This window comes from Asterias rubens, chromosome 7, assembly GCF_902459465.1.
Source record: "Asterias rubens chromosome 7, eAstRub1.3, whole genome shotgun sequence".
In the NCBI taxonomy this organism is placed as follows: domain Eukaryota; kingdom Metazoa; phylum Echinodermata; class Asteroidea; order Forcipulatida; family Asteriidae; genus Asterias; species Asterias rubens.
Window position 1 is genome coordinate 8,464,975 of NC_047068.1, and position 26,263 is coordinate 8,491,237.

Below are 26,263 nucleotides of genomic sequence, written 5' to 3' on the forward strand. Positions count from 1 at the left end.
GACTGCTTGTGTGAAAAGTGCTGAACAAGACAACTCGTCCTCAGAGCCCAGTTCATTCAGCACAACCTCGTTTCCATGGTTTTCTTTACCCCAAGCATGTTTTCAACGAGAGAGCGATCAATCTCGTATTGCTCGACACACCTGGGGAGAAGGTTTCCCAAAATTCGACTCGTTTTTTTATGATGGCGGCGCATTGAAAAGTAAAAGTGAGTATCTAGCATGTGTCTAGCTTGTGAGTTCGGTTAGAAAAGCTAGAAAACTACTGACAGACTGTATGGACTCAGGACTGTGATCTCTACAAACTCTGAAGTTTATTTGTTAGTTTTATCTTTTGAAAATATTTCGTGCTTTCAAATAAAACAGTAAAACTTTAATCTTCAAATTTTCTGAAGCAGCACTTTAAATTAAACTAACTTAAACTTAAAGGAAGAAGAAGAAGAAGAAAATGTATTATCTTTTTATCTTTGACTTTATGATTATATCCAGACAGAGTCAGCATACTTCTACCTAGAAACAAACTAATAAAGGCTCCCCCGTGAGCGGGGGAGGGGGAGCCTTACACGGCCTTATGTTGGGAGCCTTATGTTTCTAGAAGTAGAGTCAGCAGACAGTTGTTTGTCATGTTTTTTTTTGTAAGAATAAGAATAAGATTTAAACTAACAAACTGCATACATTGGATTGGTGTGATTGACAGCAGCATCCGAGTTACTACTTCTAGAGACTATAAAAAGGCTCCCCCGTGAGCCAAGTTATAGTTTCTAGAAGTACCGAGTTACATGAGTTAGTTGCGATAATTGTAGGGTTACGTTAACGCAACAACATCCGAGTAGGAGTAACGCTGTATGCAACGGAGGATTCCAACCTGGGTCAGCTGATTGAATTGAAGTGAATTTGACGTCACAACATTCCTTATGCAGCGATATTCGCAAGTGAGTTGAATAGAGTTGAACTGCTGCGAATTATTCGTTGCGAGTTTGTGACTTCAACATTTGCTTCGCCTGAGCATTCGCAAGCAGTATGAACGGTTTCAACCGGGTTTACACAACAAGTTGAGTTGAGCTGTGACGTCAAAATTTGTAACACATTCGCAGGTAGTATGAACCAGGCTTTACTCTGACTGCAGGTAGTAATTTTGGCTGCTTTTGTTTTATAAAGCTTGGTTCATGATACTACTTTGAATTAACAGGATGCGTTCCTACATGAACAATTTGGAAGATTTGAGCTTTTCCAAATTATTCACAGTGAAAACGGAGCTGTGATGTCAACATCGCTTTGCATGATGCATTCAAATCGAAGGAAGTATGAAATAACTGAAATCTTAAACTTCAAAAAAGTGGAAATTTTATGGATTTATTTTTGCTTTCATTAAAAACTTTAGTTTTGACCATTTTGAACTTGAAGCAAGATAAACACCATGAACAGCCCAGACGACAATACCACAGTGTTTCGAATGATGGGGGAGTTTAAGAACTACATTGCCAAAGACATAGGTAAGATTGAATAAACATTCAACCCTAAGTTATTTGAAATTTACTCGTTCAGATTCTCTTGTGGTTTAGGCCTATACTATTACTCAAAATTCCTTTTGAGTAATGGTACATAAATGCAGGTTTTAAACCAAAAGTGGTTTTTGTGCATTTGCAGAGAAGCATAAAAAAGAGCAGCAGACACGAGAGCGGGAGGGTGAGTTGCTGTCGGCGCAGAGCCGCATCGCAAAACTTGAAGCTGAGATGAACAGCATGAAGACATCTCACAAGAGGGCCAGGCTTGATTACGAGAGGGATGTAGAAAAGGATCAGAGGAACAGAGAGGTTGGTTTTAAAAGAAGAAAATGTTATTACATTTCTTGGGTGCAATCGAGTCTATCTCGTTGGAAGGCGCAAATTATACCAGAATCCATAAATTAAAAACACAGGCCAAAAAGTCCAAACAAATGCAGCAAAAGAAACAAACTTGTTGGAACACTGACAAATTATGTGTGTTGATCCAAATCACCTGGGCCAAACTTCACAAGGACTGTAGTAAGCGTAAAAAGTACAAAAAACTTTTGCTTGACAAAAGTACCAGCCAAAAAACCATACCGTTACCATTGCTGAGACTGGTTTCGCAGTTATTTCTTGCTTAGCAAAACAATTTCCCAAGTGGAATTTGTTCCCTGGTGTCATCACCCTACACCCCTATACATTTTGCAGCATTTTGGGAGTGGGATTAACTAGGGGCGATGTTCCTTTTCTGTGCGCATTGTAGGTAACATTTTCGCTGTTAGCAGACCCAAATTCTCTATTCTGTACCTGCAAAGGCATGCACTCAGGTCTCAACCGAGTAATATGCTGGTGACTTTTTCACAGAACTCGAGGAAAGTACCGAGTATACAGTGGTAACACACAAGGGTGTATAATGGTTAAAACCGAAATGAATATTCTTTACCCGGATGCAAACTTAACATCTATGCAGAATATCTTGTCGATACTTAAAAGTCATTTTCTGTGATTTGTCTGTGATCAGATGGAGCTGGCCAGTGTGGAGGAGATGAAGAGACAGCTTGAGTTTGCCACGAAGCAGGAGCAGAGATCACGCAAGACTCTGGAGGAGACAAGACGAGCCAAGGAAGGGATGAAGGCAAACTTTGAGTCACAGATACAGGACTTGAGACAGCAGAAACTCAAGCTGGAGACTACGTTGCAAGATGTAAAAATTACAAGCATTTATGAAAAACTTGGCTTAACCCAATTACTGTCGGTGTACCCCTGCCCAACTGCAGAGATACCAACATACACGATTTGGGCGTAGCAAATACGATTTCGAGCCGTGACTACGACGCTACGATAATACTCAATAAAACACGCTAAACAAGCCGCCCAATATAATTTTATTAAATCGTACAATACATGCAAACAACTAATGAACTATTAAGTGGAAATAAAAATTAAGAAAAATATCAAAACAATTGTAACAGAAAAGAAAAAAAAACACTTTTAATTTTAGAACGCAGTGTTGAATAATAGCGGCGAATTCACTCGACCAATGTACGTGTCTCGACGTAATGATTGTTGCGTGCCATCCCCCGCCGCTGGCTGGCCGGTTGATTGAGTGTGCATTTTTTACGCTAGTGCATTTCTGCAAGATCGTACCCATTGATCTCTATTACACGATGGGGAATAGTGCACACGTGCGTGGGGAATGAGGTTGTGTGTGAGCTAACGTGTCACAGTAACCTCATTCCTCATGTATCCACAATTATTGTGCCCACGCTGGCTGTACATGTACTTCATCGAAGCTTGGCAAAAAAGTACGAAATAATGGCGACAAAAAGAGGAGACCTTCTGAACAAAAACACCTTCAACTGAGTGGCCTGTGAGGTCTACGCTAGACAGTTTCTATGTTTTCCTACCAGTAATTGTAGCGCCGATGTCCAGACAATGCCCAAAATACGGACACGTATTTTTGTGCCCAAAATCCGGACACGTTTTTTTTTTTTCTCTCCCAATAGCTTGTTGTTGCGTTTCTGATCATTAAAACAAAAACATTTAAGTAAAGCCACCCTTTTTTATGTTACATTTAAGTAAGGCCACTCTTTTTTATGTTACATTTATTTGAAACATAGTCAGAAGATGAGGGAAATCAGGGTTTTTTTCAATTTTTTTTTCACTGGCCACTATAAACATTTGTAGTTGTTCTGTTGATGCATACAGGTAATTGTTATTTCACAACAATGCCTGAAAATGAGCTAATTAGCATTGTAGAGAGTAATAGAAAGATCGGTTTAGGGAGCCCAAGCTGCGCTCGCCCAAGCTGCGCTCGCCCTTAACATTTGGGAGATGCTACTCTTTTTTAAAATTCAATGTTGGCATCTCTGCAACTGGTTCTTTCCACAATATTCAACATTAGACCGTGCAGACTGCCCTTTCCCACAAGACAATTTTTAACAAGAGAACTTGAAATCACATCTATGTTAAACACTAGCAAACTCCAGTTGTGTGAAAGTTATCCCCTCGTTAAATAATAACCAAAGACCATTGTTTTATTTAGCAGAGATCAACTATCCTGTATTTAACGGGAAGGTACTCGTTTGGTAATTACTCAAAACAAATATTAACTTATAAACTGACTTGGTAACGAGCATTAGAGAGCTGTCAATAGTATAACAAATTGTGGGAATCGAATCCCTCTGAAGTAACGTAGTTTTTGAGAAAGAGGTAATTTCTCATTAAAATAATAAAAGACTACTCGCTAGAAGTCTTTTATTCCTATCTGAAAGCACACAAACTCGTCCAACAAGGGTGTTTTTTTCTTTCATCATTTTCTCGCAACTTTGATGACTAATTGAGCCCAAATTTTTGCAGGTTTGTTATTTTATGGTTATGATTGGATACACCAAGTGAGAACACTGGTCTTTGACAATTACCAAACATGTACAGTGGCTTAAATTATCCACATTATGGCATCTCATTTTTGTTCTTGCTGGATATGGCTTTTCATCTCGTTATTAAACTCTTTTTCTTTCTCAGCTTCAGATTTCGAGTCGATCCCACATTTCAAGAATGACGCATGAAATAGCCAAGTAAGTATGATTTTGTTCCTTTCTAGTAGGGCAGGGTAAAGGCCAAGTCACACAGGCCTCGAGAACGAAAACGATAACGATAAAAATGCACGCCCTCGATGGGTTGAAATGCTCCACGCAGAATATGCCCACGCTCATACAACCAATCGAGGGAGTGCATTTTTATCGTTAACGTTTTCGTTCTCAATCTCGTTATCAGGGCCTGTGTGACTTGGCCTTAAGCAATCTTTGTATAAACTGAATACCTGTAAATTTGGTTTTGAATTCTTACAAATAGAGACATTTACGTCTGCATTTTTAAGTCTCAGGGTTCTTCCCAGGATGTTTCAAAACCTTTTTTTTTGGGGGGGGGGGGGGTGCCTGGGGCATTCTGTACCAACATTTTGAAAGTTTGGCCCAGTCCCCCCTGATTTGAAACACGGTCATCTGAATGCAACCTGGGGAATCATCCCCCAAAGAATTATTATGATTATTGTTTTGAATATCAACTGCATTATTTTCAAGCAACTGGCACATATCGGCCTGATGGTCTAGCTTGTGCATGGGGAGAACAGTCAATTCTGTATATTCCTTTTAAAGCCGTCATACACTTTTGGTAAACAGTATTGTCCAAGTCTCACACTTCGTGTATCACAACTTATAAAATTACAAACATGTGAAAGTTTAGGCTCAATTGGTCATCGGAGTCGGGAGAAATTAACGGGAAAACCCACTCTTGTTTCCGCACATTTCGCCGTGTCATGACACGTGTTTAAAATAAATCCGTTATTCTCGCTATCGAGAATTGATATTGTTTTAATGTTTTCTCAAAAAGTAAAGCATTTCATGGAGGAATATTTCAAGAGAAGTCTTTCACCATTATCTTCTGTAAACCCTGTAAATTATTTGTAAATCTGTGAACTTTTTTTTGTTTCTGTACCGAAAGTGTATAATGGCTTTAAAGGCTTCGACTGAAAGAATGTGGTTGTTTAGGGTTGATGCTTTCAACAACGGCTCATTTTACCGGAAATTTATTTCAGGAAGAACAATGAAATTAAGCTATTACAGACTGATGTTGAAGAAGCTAAAGGTCAACTGCAGTATCAAATGAGGTAAGCCCCCTGATTTAAGAAGAAAGGTTACAGTTTTTCACATTATTAATTTGTCAAATTATTAATTTCACAAGATAGAGGTAAGAGTAGCCATGTTAAATTGACATCAGGGATAAAAAATACTATTTGGTTTTACCCTTACACCAATGTGTGTACAGGCCTGGAATTTCAACTTTGAAAGGGCAAGGCCATTTTCAGTTTGCAAAGGGCACTCCCATTGTAAAATCTTTAAGTCAATAGGGAACTTTTGATGGGGCACCAAGGCCAAGACCAGGGGCAACGGAGGTCATGGCCTCCATGGCCTGCGTATTATTCCAGGCATGTGTGTAAGAACTGGCGTTCTGTGGAAAAAAAGGTGCCTCTTAATACCGGGCACTGCCTCGAGCTTTAGGGCAATCTTAGTGGTCTAGTTGGTGAGACATTAGCTCTAGATTGGCTATGGTCATTGGTTCGCATCCTACCAGAGTAACATGCCTGTGATTTTGTGATATACAGTGCTTACACACATCAGTGTAAGGGTAAAAACCCCAAAGTAAGATGGGAGTGATTGCCCTTTTTGCCGTACAATCGTTCCCATCATGCATTACTTCTACTTGAACAGGAATTCGTACAAGCATCTGCCGGACCTAGCAGTCTTGGATGAGACAAGTGAGGCGGGACAAAGTGATAAATAAACTATGTCAGCCTAGAATTTGAAATAATGTGATTGAATGCATCTGCACAGTACATAGTCAACCCTCCTACTGTCTGACCATTCAATATTCTAAAAAACAAAACAAAAATCTAACTTTTGTGAGGATTGTAAGGGGACCATTGAAAAGAAACAACAACCATGGCCATCTGGAATACTGCCCTCTGGGGTTTAAAACCGAGAAGTTTCATATCAGTATTTATATGTGTAGAGACAATATAAAAACTGTACTGTGTGAAGGATTTCACCACATTAGGTTATGGAGGGGCATAATTTATCAATTAATAAACCACAAGGGAAATTAGGTCAACTTAAATTTGATTTTGGGTTGAACAAATAACAATTTAACAGAGTGGGGCCTGAGACCTGAGACCTCTGGATTATCGTGCAGGCACTCTACCAAATTAACTATCTTGCCCTATGTTGGTGGTCTACTTATTTTGTAAATATATTTGAATGGGGTGCCAGTCAGAAGCCACATGATCATTTAGAGCTGCCGTGTTTCCAGGGATCACACTCAACTGAACAATACAACCTGGGAAGCGGCAGGAGAGAGATCACCTTAAGGGGATGCAACTATTTGTTTTTTTTAAATATCAATTCGTAAACCACAAGGGCATAAATTGTTTAACATTCAAAGCAGTAGGGCATTTGAAATAAACACAACTATGTCTACAATACTGAAGTTGCTATAAAACCCCACTTTTCTTTCACTTTACTTCCTGCTTTTGTCCGTAGTTCTGTTCAATTTTTTGAATAAAAAAAACTTAAGATTATTGAATTCCATTGAACTGTAGTTTGTGATTGTTGATTATTTCAGACGTGGTATTGAGGCATCCAGTAATCGTCGAGCCATGGACGAATATCGCATGGAACTCTTAAGTGCTCAACAAAAAGTCAAGGTAGGATTCTAATTAGAGATGGATATGTAGTATTAACTACCTAGATGGTATTCAAAACCATGACCCCACAATCTATAGCTAATATCACACCACTTGACCACTGATCATTTCTAGCTTAAGCATGAGGTTTGCTATGGTAAACGTAGTAACCGGGTTGGCATGTATTTTTTTTTTCCAGAGTCTTGCATGTAGATTGGGTTTTCAGTTTTCTCCCACATCTTAAATTGAGCAGTTCTTCTTGTTTTCTATTCATCCTTCTTGTTCTATTCATCATATGCAGTGCAGTAAATTAAGAAAAGACAAATTTAATCAGCGTTTACCTTCATTTGAATAACGAAGATACACCCAGTAAGAAAACAACACATTTACTGCAGGGTATTTATTAATCAGTTTAAACAAAGATGTGCTGTCTCCACGTGAAACTATGCCTCGTAATTAATTAGTGGAAAATGTCTCATCGTGCAGTTCTGTGCAGTGTAAAAAGGTAGTGTTAGCCTTAGTTCAAGATGCTCCTGTTGTTATATAATCTAGAAAACTGTACACCTGCTGTTAATTTCCCCTCACTCACTATCACCCGAGAACTGCTATCACAGAAGCTCAAGTGGTAGCGGTCTCTGATGAGAGTGCGCCCTCTTGTGCCATTGGATTTTGGAAAGATATAAGTTACAAGAGGGTCTTGAACAAAGACTAGTGAAGCGCCAGGGACCTCTAAAATACTTTTAAGTGGAACCCATAGAGTTATATATAACAACTAGAGGGCGCACTGGCCTATTTACGCACCCCGGCATGCGCGCAGGCGGCCATTTTTTAAGTTGAAAAACAGCCATCTCACAGCGTGTGTTTGTGCGGCCATTTTGTAAGTTGAACAAACAGCATCGCGTGAGCGTTCAATAAAAAACTCAAATGTGTATTTCATATTCAACACGCGTACAGAATGGGGCGCTTGTCATCGTGCGGTCCAACCGCGTTTGTGCAAGTAGCATCACCAGTGCGCCCTCTAGTTCTTATATATAACTCCATGGTGGAACCTTACTGGAGTGAAAAGTAATTGTAGAACAAAAGTACAAGCAGAATTTGTCTTAACCTAAACTTGTGTACTTGTACTTGTAGTACTTGGGAGAAGGTAACAAATGTTATATATTTAATTAAACATGCCACACATACCAGTGATATACACATGTAGTTAAATCTTTGCACTATTTAAAATTGTACAGTTATTTAGTTTGAAATACTTTATAACATCGAAGGGTCTCTTTTTAATAATCATAAACGGTAATAAAAACATTTAAACAATAATACAGATTTATAAAACACATGTTTTCCAATGCATCAGTAAAAAGCGTTCCCCCCCATTCAAATCAATATACCCAAAGTGAGGCTGAAAGGGCAAAATAGTCTGGTGCCTATATGGTGTCATGACAAACTGTATTCATTATGGCTATTGCAGTCAGGGCACAAGACAATCATGGCGGCAGCATCATAGTAAAGGTCTATAGCTAAAACACCTGAATAGCAACTCCCATTGCCACCTGCATCAATATGTATTCCCCGTTACTCCCTGAAAACCTTTTCCATTAACCCACATTCCCCTAATGAAATGTTGACTTTATTAATAATCAACCACAAAGGAGGGACAATGTTGGTCAAGGTCTTGAACAAAGCAAATTAATAACATGAACATGAGGATAGAATAGAAAGGCCTAGATATGAAATGGGGATGCAATCAAGGTTGGAATGTCTTCAGCTGATCAAAGCTTGGATGTGTTTACATAGAGCCCCAAGAACTAGTAACCTACATACATGCATCAATCTGTGTAGTAATTAATTAGGGAATAACAGTGCGAGGACCCGGTCTTCACTGCGTCGTAATGACCAGGTTGGTGGCTGGTGCTGTTCGGCGAGGTCCGTTAACAGCACGAGCCACCAACCAAGGTCATTACCACGCAGTGAAGACAGGCTCTGAACACCGTTATTCCCATTAATAAATACCTTTTTTAGCGAATTAAACGGCTGAAATTGTCCAAATTTTGTGACTTTTCTCTCGGCGATACTTCCAGACATGTTCAGGGGCCATATTTGAGCTTTTGATGGTTCCCATCTCTTTCGTGCGTTAATCACATTACTGATCTTTGAGACCAGTGACTCTTTTACATGTAAATAATGGTCTGTTCAGTGCCTTCACTGGGGTCAAAGTAGGCAAATGATTGGACGATAGCTGTTCTTTGTGCATTAATACGCGTGCATGAGCTCAGCGTCCATGTAGCATGTCGCTGTCAACAAGACCATATATGGACAAATGAGTTTATACGCGCACACCTGTTACACGCGCGCACTCAAAATTGATACATTTTCAGCGCGCATACGCGCAAGTGCGCGAAGTTGCAATGAAACTAACATGGATATAAATATTGCATGCGATACAGTGCAACACGCAAGGTTTACTAAATGTATGCTGATTTAGGGGCCCCTTATTCGCTTTTTTCCAAAGCCGGTCTTTATACCGACTGGTAACACTCCCCCGTGTGACCGGGTTTTGACCAATCAGACACTTGAAACCGTCCAAGATTTATCAATGTCCTTTTCTATTGCCTAGGTCCATGTAATTTCAAAGAGCTGCTGAGGGGCCCGTGGCTCAATTTCTTGAAGCTATCAAGCAGAAAATACTGCTTAGCAAAAAAAAAAAACAATAATAATAATAAATGGGTATCAAAGAATGTAAACTTCACTGTCTTTTGGCTGTTTACCTGTTTCTTCTAAGCAAGATTTTTTTCTTTGCTTAGCAAGTTTTGTGCTCACATGCTTTATGAAATTGGGCTTACCTGCTTAGCTCATTTATGAAGACAAAGTTTGAGAACAATGAAGGTTATCAAAACATTTTGTTCTATTTGTTTCAATTTGAAAGAGTTTCTTATTAAAGCTCAAAATTAGAACAAATTCTCAGGAGATGCATTGTGCATCTCTATATCTTTTCTGTCTACTTGCCTACTCTGCCTACACTAATATACTTGTGTGTTGTGTTGTCAATTAGCCTTTGAGAATGTCTCAGCTATGGTTGGATTCCCAGGCCTTTAACAATTTTGTTTGCAATCCGTCTAAAAAAACTGACGAGCAAATTGAAGACCCTTCAGATCGATATTGCTTAATTTAATCTTTTGTAGGTCAGTTTTGGGATGTCTCAAGGTTGATTTCTCAAAGGCCTTAAGGTTCATCGTGAGATGATTTGTCAGTATAACCATAATGATTTATATTGTGACTTTGATTAAAAATTATGATTGATCTGCAGTTAGGATCAATCTAAGCTATTTGTGAAATCGAGCGCTGTACCATTGTTTTCTTGTTTTTCTTTGCATTTTACGCTCGTACATGCATAATGTACAGGCATCAACTCAAGTCTTGTTAGCCTTTTGAATAGTTGCAACAACTTCAAAGGTCAGAGATGCCTGTGAATGTGTTTGAAAATATGAGTATTTGGGGGTATTTTTGCAGAAACACTAATCAGTACTGCACAATGTTGTCAGAGAAAATGAAGAAACTAAAATCGTTGCTTGGTTTTTGAATTTTAGGAGTTGGAGCAGAGAGTAAGAGACCAAGAGGATGCTACCACTGTGGCTAATGCCGTCCAGAAAGATGCCACAAGATTGATGGATCTAGAGAGAGAGACGATACGGCTGAGAGAGGAAGTCCTTTATTACAGGTTGGTGTTACAGATACTGTGTATAAACAACCTGTGACATCACATGTTTACGAAAGAGCCACAGAGCCTGGACCTCCTGCAGGCACGATTTGTACACAGCCTAAAGGAAGAAATCAGAAAGTCTTATATTTTATGGAGATTGCACTGTCTAATTCTTATCAACTTTTGATCTGATGAAAGGGGGCATATAAATCTCAAAACTTGTCCAGCTTTTACTTCCATAATTCTTAGATTTATGTGGAAATTATGACACAAAATGTCAACTTTCCCATATGACCTGTGCAGTATTGAGCCTGCCAGAATACTTAAAGAATGTACAAGGTCACACTTATTTTAAACAAAGTTATCGTGGTCTATACTGTACTTCAAGCCCCTGACTACATTTCTTGCCTCATTCATTCTTCCTGTGTCACTCATTCTGGGCCTTTTCGAATCCACGGCTTCGACTTTGGATTCATCTTCAGGCTCTGTTCTCTCGTCTGAAGCCCTAAGCACATACGCAATTGTCAAAACAGCCACGGGCCAAGCTAGCCTGAGCGGAATCTGGAGCCGATGCCTTGGTTTCAAGAAGGGCCTTGGTCTACGATCATCTAGAGCCTTAGTCTTGCCCCATGACATCAGTGATTGGAAGTGGACAGTGTACTGCGCTCGTTGTTAATCGTTATAGCGCTCTCTTATGGGTTGATTAAACCAACTTGACTGGCTTTCAGTTAAGTTTGTGAAATCATGCTGTAAGGGGGCGTGTTGTAACGATTTACAGTGAGCGCAGTACACTATCTCATGTCGAACACTAATGTCTTGGGCCAAGACTTTTAGAGCCCTCAAACTTTTTGAGCCTCATTCCAAAGAAGTTAGAAAGACAGGGCATTTCCTACATCTGCTCCTTGATTGTGGTATGTGTTACTGTTGCACATAAAAACATCTATTTCCTTAAGTATTTTTAAATCTCAACTCAACATGCATTTGATGTCTCAGGGCCTTTCTCGACCATTGCAAATGTGTTTTGTCCTTGTCATTTTCCATGTACCGGTATGTATTTGTAAGCTTTTGTATTAACAAAGATACATGTCTGCGATGCACAAATCTTTGCAAACTGCAAAGGCTGGTCTCATCTGTCAGTCTGTCCTTGTCCAGTCCAAGTCTTGTCTGTCACAGGGAAAATTTTAATCGCACAATGCTTCACATTTTCCCCTGCATATTGGTAATAATGTTTGATGTTTCACTTGTTGTTGTAGTCTGTATGTAATGCTTAAAATACATTTGATACATTTGTTTGTTTTTGCCAATATTGGAACAAATGTCTAAACTGAGCGGTGCTTTGTCTTTCCCTAGAGAGGTGAATGAAAACAACGCTCTGCTAAAGGAGCAGGCTAATAGCCTGGAGTCCAAACTGAAGCGTGCCGAGTTGAGGGCAAAGGAACTGGCTGAGCTGCAGGTGGAGAATGAGGTATGTCAGCCAGGCTATCGTACATTCATGTTTGCTTTAGGCTGCATTCAGATGCCCAGGTTAAAGACAACATCTCGTCAGTTCTGGCCTATTAGATCGTTAGTGCAGTTTTTATGGGTTTAATAAAATTGGTTTTGCATATTTTGGAGCTCTTGGTAAATGGAGTTTATTAATCAAGAGTGGTCTTTCAAGTAATTGTTGTGTAAAAAGACATTATGTTTAGCCTTCGAGATGTCGGGCCATATTTTGCATTTATACTATAGGTCCTTTGGTTGGTAAGTAGTTTCCAGCTAATTCTATTTTCTTTGATTAATTTTGTTAAAGTGTTACACATTTCATGTATGTAATGACCTTTTGATAAATATGGAAATGATGTTGCAATTAATGACCCTGTTGCACAGAGCCGATGATTTAATGATGTAAACTTTTTTAATAATATGATTTGCTAATAACTGTTTTATTGCCATTGGAGGCAGCCAACTGCATTGCATACACTGGGAGCCTTTTGGTAGCACAAGAGATATTGTCCTATAAGGATATTACGGTCCCCATGACAAACAGGTTTAATGAACTTGTGAATGTGTTTTTCTTTTTGGAGATGCCTGGAACTGGTTGCCTTTTAAGTGCCCTTGTTTGACCAGGATTTGCCCTTCACTTTTTCAGTGACTAGCCAGCAGGACCAGTTAGCTTTTGACTTAACTGGTCGGTCAGCTTTTGCACTTGTCCATACTTTATATTCCACAGGGATTTTTTACAACACTGAGTTAGTCAGCCTGACTGTTCTACAGTTGGTAATGGGTATTTAGCCAGTTGAAATAGGAAAACGCTGGTGACATGGCACTAAAACGTACAAACTATAGCCAATGGTGGGTTACGTTTTCTGGGAAAGACGGTGAGAGAGTTTTTTAAATTTTATCATTTGGCTGCATTAGTTCATATGAAACATTTGTGATGAATTTACAGGGTTTGAGAATGAGGTTGACAAGATGGGAAAGCATGGACACAGACAATGACAACAGACCAAGGTAAGGCCATAAACAGAAAAGTGGTACTGGGTTCGATTTCATAAAGAGTTAAGACTAGTCCTAGGAGATATTAAAAACTTAAGGCTAGGCCTAAGTTTGGACAGGCATAGAGCTAGTCCTTGCTCTATGGGACGAGTAACCTGTCCTTACTCGAGATAAAGACTAGTCTTAACTCTTTGTGACATCTACCCCTGGTGTTCTTTGCTGATAGTGTTTGCATTAATCCTCCCACTGGGTGACCACTCAATCTCATCCACCGTAACTTTGAAACTATGCTAGCCTATATTATGATATAGTGTGATATGCATTTGTTTTTGTTAGTTGCAAATCTCTCTTAAAGGCAGTGGACACTATTGGGAATTGTCAGAGACTAGCCTTCACAGTTGGTGTATCTCAACATATGCATAAAATAACAAACCTGTGAAAATTTGAGCTCAATCGGTCATCGAACTTCGAGATAATAATGAAAGAAAAAACACCCTTGTCACACGAAGTTGTGTGCGTTTAGATGGTTGATTTCGGGACCTCAAGCTCTAAATCTGAGGTCTCGAAATCAAATTCGTGGAAAATTACTTTTTTCTCGAAAACTATGGCACTTCAGAGGGAGCCGTTTCCCACAATGTTTTATATCATCAACCTCTCCCCATTACTCGTCACCAAGAAAGGTTTTATGCTTATAATTATTTTGAGTAATTACCAGTAGTGTCCACTGCCTTTAATGTGCTCTTGATTGCATTGCCTGTATTCTTTGATTATCTAAGTATCTTGTTATATATGGTAGTTTCAAGTTTGAATATTTTTTTATTTTTTTATAGTTCCCCATCCAAGATGTCTGCTAAGATTGCAGTATTGCAGCAAGATCAAGCCGCTCTTCTTGAGAAGCAGGGACACTTCCTGTCCAAGTAAGCAGTTACAGTCAGTTTTGTTAAAAGAAATCTTCTTGTCTTCATTTAACTGTTTTCTGGGTATTAAAACTTTACATTTTTTGGCTGAGATTGTAAATAAATCGACCTGGGTCTCATTTTGCACTATCAATGAGAACTAAAATTAAAGTTCAAGTTCAATATCGACCTACCGGCTGACTTTTTCTTTAAATGCTTTACAGTTCCCATTCCTTAGAGCAGTCTTACAGCATAGCCAAAGATAAAGTAACGTCCACCACCCAAGACTTGCTGAAACTACAGGAGGGTAAGAGACAGCAGGAAGACCTTGTTAAACGGCTGCAGAGGAGACTACTTCTACTAACAAAGGTACAGGGACATTCGCATGAATAGTTATAAAAAAAATAACATCAAAGTCTCATGTAGCGCACGTATCTACTAAACAAGGTACTCAAGGCCCTTATAATATACAGAAAGAAGGGTTATTGAAGTTATGAATTCTGAGACCCAATTATGTAGCACCTTATTCAGCAGCCACAGCCAATGCTTTACTTTTTGAGAAAACATTCAAACAATTATAAATTCTCGATATTTAGAATAACAGATTTATTTTAAACTCATGTCTAAATTTTGTGATATAGTAAGTGTGGATCTTTGGACAATACTGTTTACCGATGTTGTGCGATTGCTGTAAAGTGCTATATAAGAATCCAGCCATCGATTTCACCAGACTCTTTCTAACTTCAGATTAATCTTAGGACTTGGGATGAGTTAAACTCCGTATCCGAAGACTTTAGGACGCATTGAACCCTTCCTCAGTTAGGACGAGTTACTCGTCTTAATTTGAGATAGGATTACTCCTAACGTTTCGTGAAATCGGCTGCTGTGCAATCATTTATTATTGTTATAATGTTTATTTTTGTACTTTGGTAGGAGCGGGATGGAATGAGGCAGATTCTCAACTCCTACGATCAAGAGGTATCAAGTATGGGTTACGAGCCACAGTGTAACTCTCGTCTCAGGCAAGCTGAAGCAAACCTACAGACATGTCACAGACAGATTGAGATTCTGGAGGTAACAATGTTTAAAAACAGATATTATACGGGATAGTTAGAGCTAACTGAAAGACACTGGACACTATTGGTGATTGTCAAAAACCAGTCTTCTCACTTAGTGTATCTCAGCATATGCCTATAATAACAAACCTGTGAAAATTTGAACTAAATTGGTCGTCGAAGTTGCGAGAGGATAATGGAAGTAAAAAACACCCTTGTTGCCCAAGTTGTGTGCTTTCAGATGCTGAGGTCTCAAATTCAATTAGAATATTTTAGTGAGAAATTACATTTTTTTCAAAAACTACGTAACTTTTGAGGGAGCCGTTTCCCACAATGTTTTATACTATCAACAGCCGTCCATTGCTCGCTACCAAGTAAGTTTTTATGCGTGTTTATGCTAACAATTGTTTTGAGTATTCAAAATTGAAACAAAATCATTGTAATTTTTTAATTTCCTCTTTTGTGATCAATCATACAAGTGAAATAATAAAAATGTGATTTTGTGATTCTGTTTTGGTTTTGTTTTGTACAGCATGACATCAAGGCTGCTACAGAGGAGGCGGGAAAATTTAGACTGGAAAACAAACAGGTATGAAAATAAACGAGAAGTAGAAATGTGTCGCGTACAAGGTATACGGTGCAATTATTGAAAGTAACATGGTAGGACTGCAGCTATGAGCAAGTTTGCACAAGAACAGGCCTCAAGATGACCCACGGTACCCACAACAGTTGCTGTGGTGCCCTGTGCTTTTGCTGTCTCGTCTGTGGTTTTGCTCTGGTGTCTTTTGCAAAGTTCCTAAACAAATTAGAAACTGTCCCCGCAGAAGTGCCCCTTATCAGAGGAAAATTGCTGTGCCCCCTTCAAGAGGGAAGTTGAAGGCCTGTAGGAGCAATGGTAAACTAGTGGTTGTGTAGTGACGCAGGTATAGGGCATGGGCACAGAATTGAAGTGTAAACACCTCAGTCATGTTATATCAACCCCACCATAAATAAATACTGGATCAACAGTTGGGGATAATTTTTCTGATAATTGGTTCACTCTGAAGTGTGCTTTGAAAATTAATATTCTTTATACCCGATGCAAATTTAACATCTCTTATATCATTGTGGTACCCGCTGCCAAAACATAGGATTCGAACTGCCTCTAGCTATCTGGCAATCTCGGTAGTCTAGTTGGTAAGACACTGCTCTAGAATTCAAGGGTTGTGGGTTCCAATACCACCCAAGTATAAATATGCCTGTGATACTTTTTCACAGGACTCGGGAAAGAACTGAGTGTACAGTGTTAACAATGACACATTGGCGCATTGATATTTTTTTTTAAATACTCTTTATCCCCGATGCAAATTAACATCTCTTAAAATCTCTATCGTTAATCAGTGATGCGACCATGCCCCTTTAGGCTGATTTAAAAAAGTCAACCAGCGGAGTCTAACCATCGTCGAACTGGACAGAGTATTATGATTTTTACTATGGTAATAATAGATATTGTGTTTGGACTGTATTTCTCTACCACATGTTCTGGATTTCCTCTTAGCTTAAGCTTACGTTTAAATTTTTGTTATCGACTTGTGTATGTTATTGTTTGTATTTAGGGCAACAAGCACTTTGATGGATTTGTGCGCTTTTTAAGTTTTCATTCTTATTTATTATCATTAATAGTCTTTATATTATCTCCATTGTAACTTTAACATTTTTATCATATTTTCATTATGTATTTTCTGTTGTAAAGCTTTTAATAATTATTGTAATATTTTGTGATTGTGAATTATGTCGCAATTCAGCGGTATGATGCGAAGACATTTTAAAAAAAGTAAACTGTTTATATAACATCTTTTGTAACCTATCAACAGCTGGATGCTAAGCTTTCCCACGTCCAGAATGAGCTGGCTCTAGCCAAGTCAACCCCGCCCATTCCAGCTCTGACCTTAAGGGGAGCGGCTGACGGAGAAGAAGTTGAGACGCTTAAGAAGAGGATTGAAGAGCTTGAGGAGGAGTCTAGGAATCTATCTGAGAAGAACGAGGGTCTAGATATGATGTTAGAGCACAGGGCATTAAAGGTAAAATGCAACACCATCTTTTGTTGGGGTCATACTTGTTTGTTTGTTTATAAGCTTCTCGTCATGGGAACTCGGCAAACTCCCACATGGGGATATAAACACCGAGCTGGCGACAGCATAATAATAATAATAATAATAATAATAATAATAATAACAATAACAATAACCGTATTTATAACGCACCTTTTGCCAAAGGATACAAAGCGCCAGGTATTATTACTGCAAGGAGCATAAATGAACACTTACTATGGTGTGACAGAAAATGGATCAGACTTGGTGTGTACTTCCAGCCTCGGTTTGGTTACATTGATGTGAACGGGAGAAAACAATATGGCTGCCCATGATTCAAGCTTAATGACCCAATTTACAACGGCCATATATGATATTTCTTTGCTGTGCTTGCAGGGCACGTGCCAGTTTTTGTTTGTTAGCTGTGTAAGTGAAGAATACATCGTAACCTGGAGTACGCATGCGCACAAAACAAATTCAAGGGGCTGTCAGACAGAGGGAAAACAAATCTTTTTTTGACTGCCCCCCCACCTTCCCTGGTCATGAAGTTAAACCATTTCAGATCTAACTTTAGTAAGCTATCTAGACATGGCCCAGACTTTTGACCATTTTCTTCTATCTTGCAGGGTGACTACGATCCCCTCCAGACCAAAATCATCACTTTTTCTCAGAATCCAGCGTCACTCGCTCGCCAGCGTCGAGCGGAGGAGTTGGACCGTCTGAAGAAGGAAAATGAGACCCTCAGGCAGAGGGTGCAGGTCTTGGAGGAAGGCGGGGCTAGTGATGATGTCACTCAACTCGTTACCGAGAAGATGAAAGAGTCCACCAGTAAGGAGGCAGAAGGTAAATTTAAAATTGTCACTGAATATTTTCTTGGCTCAATTTCATAGAACATGTAACTTGTGACATCAAAAGATTACAAAAGAGCCCTTGAAGAATTTTGCTTTATTTTACATAGATCGCACTGTCTGATTTTTTTATCAATTTTCGATATAGAGAAAGGGGGCACATCTCAAATTTGTTCAGCTGTCACTTCAATAACTCTTGAATTTGTTTGGAAAATGAAAGCGTTTCTCATTTGACCACTGTGTATTTTCTTGCCTGCCAGGAAATGCCATGGAGTGTACAAAGTCACTATTTTTGTAAACTAAGATTACGTGGTCAATAAAGTAATATAATTTGAATCATTATGCTGTTTTTTTCTGAATTACTTTGCTTTTATGTGTGTGCATTTGTTACCGTATGCTTTAACCCTTTAATTGTTCATTTTGTATTTTCTTAACTGTGCTTTTGTGTGTGTATTTGATGTATGCTTTTCCCCTTTTACTGCTAATACCAAATATCATTTTGAACTCTTGTTTTGTAACTTGTTTTTTTTGCCATTTGCATTTTACTGCTTTCATCCATTTTCAAGGCTAGTAAATGATCTAGGCCCAATTTCATAAAGCATGTCAGCACAAAAACTTGCTGAGCACAGAAAACTCTTGCGTAGCAAAAATAGGTTACCAGCCAAAATACTGTACATTTATCATTGTTGTGACTGGTACCCTGCTCATATCTTGCTTAGCAAAGGAATTTACTTAGCATAACTTTCTGCCAAGCGGCTTTATGAAATTTGGCCCTGGCTGTGATGACTTTGTGTGCATTCTACTTCCCTCCTAGCTGGCGTCTTTTGAATGTAACATTATTACTTGTCTAACCTTGGATGCATATCATTATGGTAGTAATTAATGCATATCATGATTCTAATGAAATTATTTATATTCACCTTGACTTTGTGTATTTTAAAACCTTGTGTGCTTTTATCATTCAGACACAGGCCCGATTTCAATGAGCTGCTGTAGCACAAAGAGTAGCTTAGCAAATACAACTTAGGCTATCCAGAATAAGAATACCAGCCAAAATATGATGTCACATGTGCCATCTATGGCTGGTTTCATGCTAATTTTTGCAAAGCAGGAAATTTTAGCAGCTCATTGAAAACATTTTTTTGACCACAACAAATACTGGATGTCATGGCTGGGTGGTTTAGATCATCGAATTCAAGTTCTGGTGGTTACGTCATCTGAGTGTGGGTTCGAATCCCGGTCATGACACTTTTTTGAGCAAGATATTTTACTATATTTACTTTTCTTTACCCATTATTGGTATAAATGGGTACCTGCGAGGGTAGATATGGTAGAGGTTGATATTGTGTATGAAAAAGCCTTTGGAGCGCTACGGTTGCCCAGGGCTGTTTACTCCCCAGGGAGCTGAGAACGATGAAGGGAATATTATTGGCCTAATGACCAGGGCACTAATGTGAAGTCCATTGAGATGGTTAAATTGTGAAATGCCTTATAAAAATTGTGAAATAACTCTGCTTTTTCTATTCTGTTTTGACCGTGTTTTTCATCCCTCATCCCAAACTATTTCTCTAGTCTTGATAATACATGTGTATTACTCCCCTAACTATTTCTCTAGTCTTATTAATGCATGTGGATTACTCCCCTGTTTTTAGTCCGTTTGTACTGTCATGTACAACTTAACCTTGACTTTATATTAACGGCTGCAAGGTTGATAATTTTATTCATAATTTTTATTGTTACTATTAACTATGAAGTAAATTATGATCTTATGATTTTGTTCATATTTTAAGCACTTAATACCATAGCCATTAGAGTGCAAGGAGCAATTTTGTAGACCCATAAAATATTTTAGTAATAATTATAAAATGAGATGTAGAAATTATTTGATGTCACATTGGGTTCCTGATTGATTGTATTGTAACGATAGTTTCAGGCTCTATATGCTAGAGGTATTCAAATAGCTAGGATATTTAGTTTATTTGATTATTTTTGTGTTGAATATAAGTTAGAAGCTAGAACTCTATTAATGAATTACTTAAAAAATAAGACTAGTTAGACAAATTAGACTTAAACTAAAGTAATTTTAACAAAGAAATAACACAGATTTTACAAATGGTATAAATTCATCCTTAGATCTGAAGAAAGAGCTTTCGGCATCGGAGTTGCGCAACCAACGCCTCAAAGAAGTCTTCCAGAAGAAGATACAAGAATTCCGAGAGGCTTGTTACCGGCTAACAGGGTACCAGGTGAACATATCGACCGACAACCAGTACAGACTGATGTCCATGTATGCAGAGAGACCGAGCGATGTCATTCTGTTTCAAGTAAGCTGCCCTCTTAAAATGACATACATGTAATATGTAAACCAATACACCACTGGTAATTAACTTTGTCACGTTCCAATTACTCCGTGTTACTTATACCTATGAGCATTCCTCATTTGTTAATGATGAATTATCTGGAGCAAACTCGCAAAGAGCATTTGTGATGTCTTCATAAGGTAATGCAATTCATGCGTCATAGAATTTGTGGCAAATATTTAAATCTGACAAAAGACGTCAGGCCTGAAGACTTTCTTGGGCATCTGAAACTGACAGCACACACAACGGTAATTTGACAAACAAATGTGAGGGTCTTTCCATGAAAAGAACCACTGGCATACCTTTAAGCTGCGTAATTTTAATTTTTAATCTTACAAAAAAACTTTTCATTTTATGAGCTGTTGGTAGCAACCAATGCTATTTATCGTCGTCTGTTTAACTAATGGGTTTTTTATGCTGATTAAGTGGCGTCAGGTCACGTCTCATCAATAACACTAAACAAAAAAAGTCTCTTGATTAGTTGGCTCTAAATAATATGTAAGAGGAACTGGCTCCTACAAACCTAGAAGTATCATTGATGCAGACAGGCTGAGCGAATTAGTGTTAAAGGCACTGGATACAATATTTGGTAATTGTCAAAGACCTGTATTTTCCCTTAGTGTATCCCAACGTATGCATAAAATAAAAACTTTGTGAACATTTTGACCCAATTGGTCACCGAAGTTGCAAGAGTATAATGAAAGAAAAAACACCCTTGTTGAACAAATTTGTGTGCTTTCAGATGCCTAAAAGAAGCTTAAGGCCTGAAGTCTTTGTAGTTTGATTATATTCAAATAATTGAGTTAGAAATTACCTCTTTCTCAAAAACTCTGTTACTTCAGAGGGAGCAGTTTCTCACAATGTTTTGACAGAAATATTTCACTTGAGGATTAGTACCAGTGTGAACCGTTATCAAGGGTGAGCTTCAGACTGAAACTAATCAATTTTTTGTCCACTCCACTCCACAAAACATTTATTGAAAAGAGACGGGCTTAAAGCCACTGGACCCTATTGGTAATACCCAAAACAGTTGTTAGCATAAAAACTTACTTGGTAATGAGCGATGGAGAGCTTTTGATAGTATAAAACATTGTGAGAAACGGTTTTCTCTAAATATTACTCTAAATATACTCAAATATTAAAAGACTTCAGGCCTGAAGCCCTTTTTAGGCAGCTGAGAGCACACAAATTTGTGCAACAAGGGTGTTTTTTCTTTTATTATTCTCCTGCAACTTCGATGACCAATTGAGTCCAAATTTGCACAGATTTGTATGCATTTGTTGGAATACACTAAAAGTGCTAATACTGGTCTTTGACAATTACCAAAGGTGTCCAAGTGCCTTTAAGCCTCGGTGGTGCCTCGTTGAGAGATTGCCCAAATAAAATTTTAATGAGCTCCGCATGGATTTTTACGAGCGTGAAGATAAATTACCAATCGGAGCGGAAATGTGGTCATCATGAGCTTGACTTTGTATTGCATTATTACAATGTTTTTGTTCATTTTCATGGCCTCCCAGGAACCACATTTCGAGGCCAATCAATCTTTGTGTCTGTAGGTTACCATGATTCTATTGTGCCAACTACACCAGGGTCCAATATCTCAGACCTGCTTAAGGACAAAAAGTAGCTAAGCACAAACAAAATTATCCTTGCCCGAATAGGGTAGCCAGCCAAACTACCATTTCACTTGTGTACAATTTGTGACTTGTATCCTGCTCATTTCTGCTAAGCAAACAATTGCAAGCAATATTTTCCTAGCATATTTCTGTTAAGCGAATATGAGCAGGATACCAGTGACAAATTGTACATATGACATGGTATTTTTGCTGGTAACCTTATTTTGGTTAGCATAATTTTGTTGTGCTTTTTTGTGTGCTTAATCAGCCCTACGAAATTGGGCTCTGACGAGGTGGGAGGTAAACAATGAAATTATTGATGGTCACCCCACTGGGTTCATAGTAGCTTGACCCCAAAACTAGCGTCTCTCTATTGATAGGAAAATTAATCCAAGGTTTCAGTTCAACAGTTCTGTGTTGATTGTTATGTTAAGTAGTTGTCTGTGGATCATGTACTTTTTTTCTGAGGCACTTCCATGAAAGTGTTTTTTTTAGTGGTATTGTTATAATTTGTTTTTACCCTTAACACTTTTTATGTGTATTAAAGGCAGTGGACACTATGGGTACGGTAATTACTCAAAATAATTATTAGCATAAAACCTTACTTGGTAACGAGTAATGGGGAGAGGTTGATGGTATAAAACATTGTGAGAAACGGCTCCCCCTGAAGTGCCATAGTTTTCAAGAAAGAAGTAATTTTCCACGAATTTGATTTTGAGACCTCAGATTTAGAACTTGAGGTCTCGAAATCAACCATCTAAACACACATAACTTCGTGTGACAAGGGCTTTTTTTCTGTCATTATCTGCAAGTTCGATGACCGATTGAGCTCACATTTTCACAGGTTTGTTATTGTATGCATATGTTGAGATACACCAACTGTGAAGGCTAGTCTTTGATAATTACCAATAGTGTCCACTGCCTTTAAGCACAGGGAGTATTGATTTGCCTGTGGATTTTTTTCCACAGAACTCAGTGAAAGTACTGAGCTTATTAATAGTGCTTGGTACACATTGGTGTAAGGGTGAAACCAAATTATATTCTTTATCTCTGATGCAAAAATTAAATGTTGTGGTTGTTATTATAAATAGTTCTCAATAGTTGGTTTGTCAGGTTGTTTATTTCGTGAGGACAGGCTTGGAACTTTTCAGCTGAAGATTTTTTTTGTTTTTTTCATTCTTAGCTGTGCCATTGCAACTTTCCTCTTTTTGGGCACTTTTCTCTTGTTGGTGTTTTCCTTTTTTGGGGGTTGACAAATTGCGCTTGCATGCCTGAGATAAAACCAGCAAGTTGCAATTGTTCTACCGACGACGAAGAAAATCTTTAAGCCAACAAAAATGCAAACAAAGGAATGTTTTACTTCAACAAAGAAAATCTGAACTTTTTTTGCTTTGTAACTGTTTGTTCTCAGCGTCTTGATATGTTTTAGCGCAGGTGTTTTTCCAACTTACTGCAATTTACAAAACTGACATCTGATTTTAATTTTTGTTTTTTTAAATCCAGGCAACGCAGACAGGCGAAATGCAGCTTCTAGAGAATGACTTTTCATCAACACTGACAGATTATATTGACTCGTTTCTACGCCAACAGGACAGCATCCCAGCATTCCTCAGCAGCGTGACCCTTGACCTTTACAGCCGACAGACCATGGTTGGTTAGACAATAGTATTGAACTTTGTATCATATTTATTTGTATAATTACTATGATTTTAGAAAATATCCCCAGTTCATTATTATGTTGGTTGTTTTTTAAACATAACTTACATCTTCAGTCTCTAATGCAAATGTTGTTGTCTTAACTTTTTAGCCTTTCGAGAAAGACTCAGCTAGGGTCGAAACGCCAGGCCATTAAATAAACTATTTTTTGCATTCTTAATTTTTTATAATTGTAAGATGGCCTTTGCTCTTTGCTTGATGCAGTTCAGGGTTGTCAGTGGTTTGACACATTCTTGTGCTGATCGGAAAGAAATTTGAGTATTGTTTTAATTAAAGCAATGTTGAATTCCAGTAGGTGCAGAATTAAGTACCAACAGATTCTGTTTTTGTTCACATTTATACACACCTCTTGCTGGGTCTGTATTTTAGGCCAGTTTCATAGAGCCGCTGAGCACGACAAAATATCCTTACCATAATAAGGTTAACAGTCAAAGTATTGAGTCGCATTTACAGTCAAAGTATTGAGTCGCATCCTGCTCAAGCAATATTTTCTGCTTAAGCACCTCCATGAAAGTAGGCCCTTGTTGGCTGAAACATGGTCATGTGAGGTATAGTAGAGTAGGCTTCTGCCTGATATCTGTGCCATAGTGAACTATACGCCGGTCAAGACATTGGGTTTGTGCAACTTGCGGGAAATAAGTCCAGAAACTGGGCAACAATAAACTCAACATTGTTGATGGGTTTGAGCAGCAAAATTTAGCACAACTTTCACTGATTGCCTATGGTTGACTCATGAGATAAGTGTTGAACTAAAATAATTCACTTCAAAACCCTTTATTTTTAAACTCGTTTTTAATTTTTTAAATTTATTTATTTAATGTTTTGGACTGAGGGGTGTACATATGTGGACCGTCATAATTCAGTCACTAGAGCCAAACTAAGTCCCTCTTTAGGTCACTCACAGTCCCTGGAGGTCCATAGATGTGCACTAGTGACCTCATTGCTGGTCCATAGTGTGTATACTATAACACCAACAGGTTGAAAGTATCACCCTAATAATAAAACTATAATCAGAATGAAGGCCACAATAGTGCTTGAGTTTCATTAGGAAAACATTTGGGTGATGAATTTTGGAATGAAGAAAGATTTCCTATAATAAAGTGCCCAACTTATTGTGGTAAAGCAGTATTTTCTGTCAACCTAGGCCAGTATAATACACAAGGGGAAGTCCCTTCTGTTTCACACTAACCACTCTATATATGGTAATGAAACTAACAATTGTCATATAACCACACCTACTAAATCTGGTAAGCTAAAAATAAAATGTATTCTTATATTTTATCTTGCTTTAATAAAACTTTATTTATAAACGCCAGTCTATGTGTATGTGTTGTGTTACTGTGAAATGTTATGTTCCTGGCAGACTTGTCTGGAGAAACTTTTTGAGGTATGTTGGTATCGCGTGTGATTTGTTCCCCAAAGTTAAAACCGTTCAGGCTACTGTTGTGTGATATTTATTGTGAAAAGACCCACTGGGAAGCTGTGTGTATGTCTGTAGGGGATCCATAGTCTAGGTTGTGTGGTGTTACTGTGACATTTATTATATGTTCAAGGCAGACTTGTCTGGAAAAACTTCACTGATTCAGGGCTCATGTATTTTGAGGTCTGTTGGTGGTACCTCGTGTGATTTGTTCCCCAAAGTTATTTTTTGTTATTGTGTGGTATTCATCGTGAAAAGACCTACTTGGGAGTTGTGTGTACTGTCTGACAGAGGAATCCAGAGACCAGACCGTTCATTGATCTTGATTGCCACAAATCTTCCATTAAAATCACCTGGAAGTGGTATTTTGTCAAAATAAAGCTTTTGTCACTAAAATATGTGTTTTGATGAGTGGAATACAAATAAACAATTAACTAAGGTCTACAAAAATTAGTTTTCATGTTATTTACAAATTTGAAAAAAAAGCCCGACCCGAGAGGGCGCTGTTCGTGACGTCAATCGAGGCGCGATGAATCGCATGCAGTGCCAACACAGCATAGTGACGCTTTGCGCAAGCTAAAAACATGCCCTCAAAGTTGAAACAATACCTGATTTTTTCACGTTAGGCAAAAGCTCCTTTAGGTTCGTTATGTCTTTCAGGTACATTCTTTAACTTCCCCACCAGCTGGACAAATTATTGGGATGGCGTCATGTTTTAGAAAAGATCTTTTCTCTTCATGTCAAAATGTGTAGTGTATTCCGGATTCTCGAAACACGACGGCTCGAAGTGTTTGCCGCACAGCGCTGGAAAAGACGTCGGACCGGACAACTTGGCAAACTAACACCATCTTTAGTTGTTTTGCTGCATCCAGCAATTTCCTTCAAAC

General features: G+C 38.4%; 1 protein-coding gene across 3 annotated transcripts; it reads left to right on the forward strand.

Annotated features, from left to right (window-relative positions):
- The first annotated feature begins 103 nt into the window (after nucleotides 1–103).
- Nucleotides 104–25,788, forward strand: LOC117292585 (mitotic spindle assembly checkpoint protein MAD1-like). 3 transcript variants are annotated; one of them, XM_033774695.1, is made up of 18 exons: nucleotides 104–206; nucleotides 1,379–1,490; nucleotides 1,645–1,811; nucleotides 2,506–2,688; nucleotides 4,509–4,561; nucleotides 5,581–5,652; nucleotides 7,164–7,245; nucleotides 10,809–10,939; nucleotides 12,272–12,386; nucleotides 13,350–13,411; nucleotides 14,227–14,313; nucleotides 14,517–14,661; nucleotides 15,226–15,366; nucleotides 15,880–15,936; nucleotides 17,201–17,407; nucleotides 18,043–18,259; nucleotides 20,398–20,588; nucleotides 23,744–25,788. In XM_033774695.1, exons 2-18 carry the CDS (start codon nucleotides 1,415–1,417, stop codon nucleotides 23,897–23,899), a joined length of 2,142 nt encoding a protein of 713 aa, XP_033630586.1. In that variant the 5' UTR covers nucleotides 104–206; nucleotides 1,379–1,414; the 3' UTR covers nucleotides 23,900–25,788. The 3 variants fall into 3 exon arrangements, with proteins under 3 accessions (XP_033630586.1, XP_033630584.1, XP_033630583.1); XM_033774693.1 differs by having other exon boundaries at nucleotides 115–206; nucleotides 1,402–1,490; nucleotides 23,744–23,899; XM_033774692.1 differs by lacking the exon at nucleotides 104–206 and adding an exon at nucleotides 214–317 and having other exon boundaries at nucleotides 23,744–23,899.
- The last annotated feature ends 475 nt before the right edge of the window (nucleotides 25,789–26,263 follow it).

Coding starts and splice junctions, on each gene's coding strand:
- LOC117292585 (XM_033774695.1), top strand. CDS start 1,415: ATGAACAGCCCAGACGACAATACCACAGTGTTTCGAATGATGGGGGAG. Junction 2,689..4,508: donor TGGAGACTACGTTGCAAGAT/GTAAAAATTACA, acceptor TTTCTTTCTCAG/CTTCAGATTTCGAGTCGATC. Junction 18,260..20,397: donor CACCAGTAAGGAGGCAGAAG/GTAAATTTAAAA, acceptor ATTCATCCTTAG/ATCTGAAGAAAGAGCTTTCG.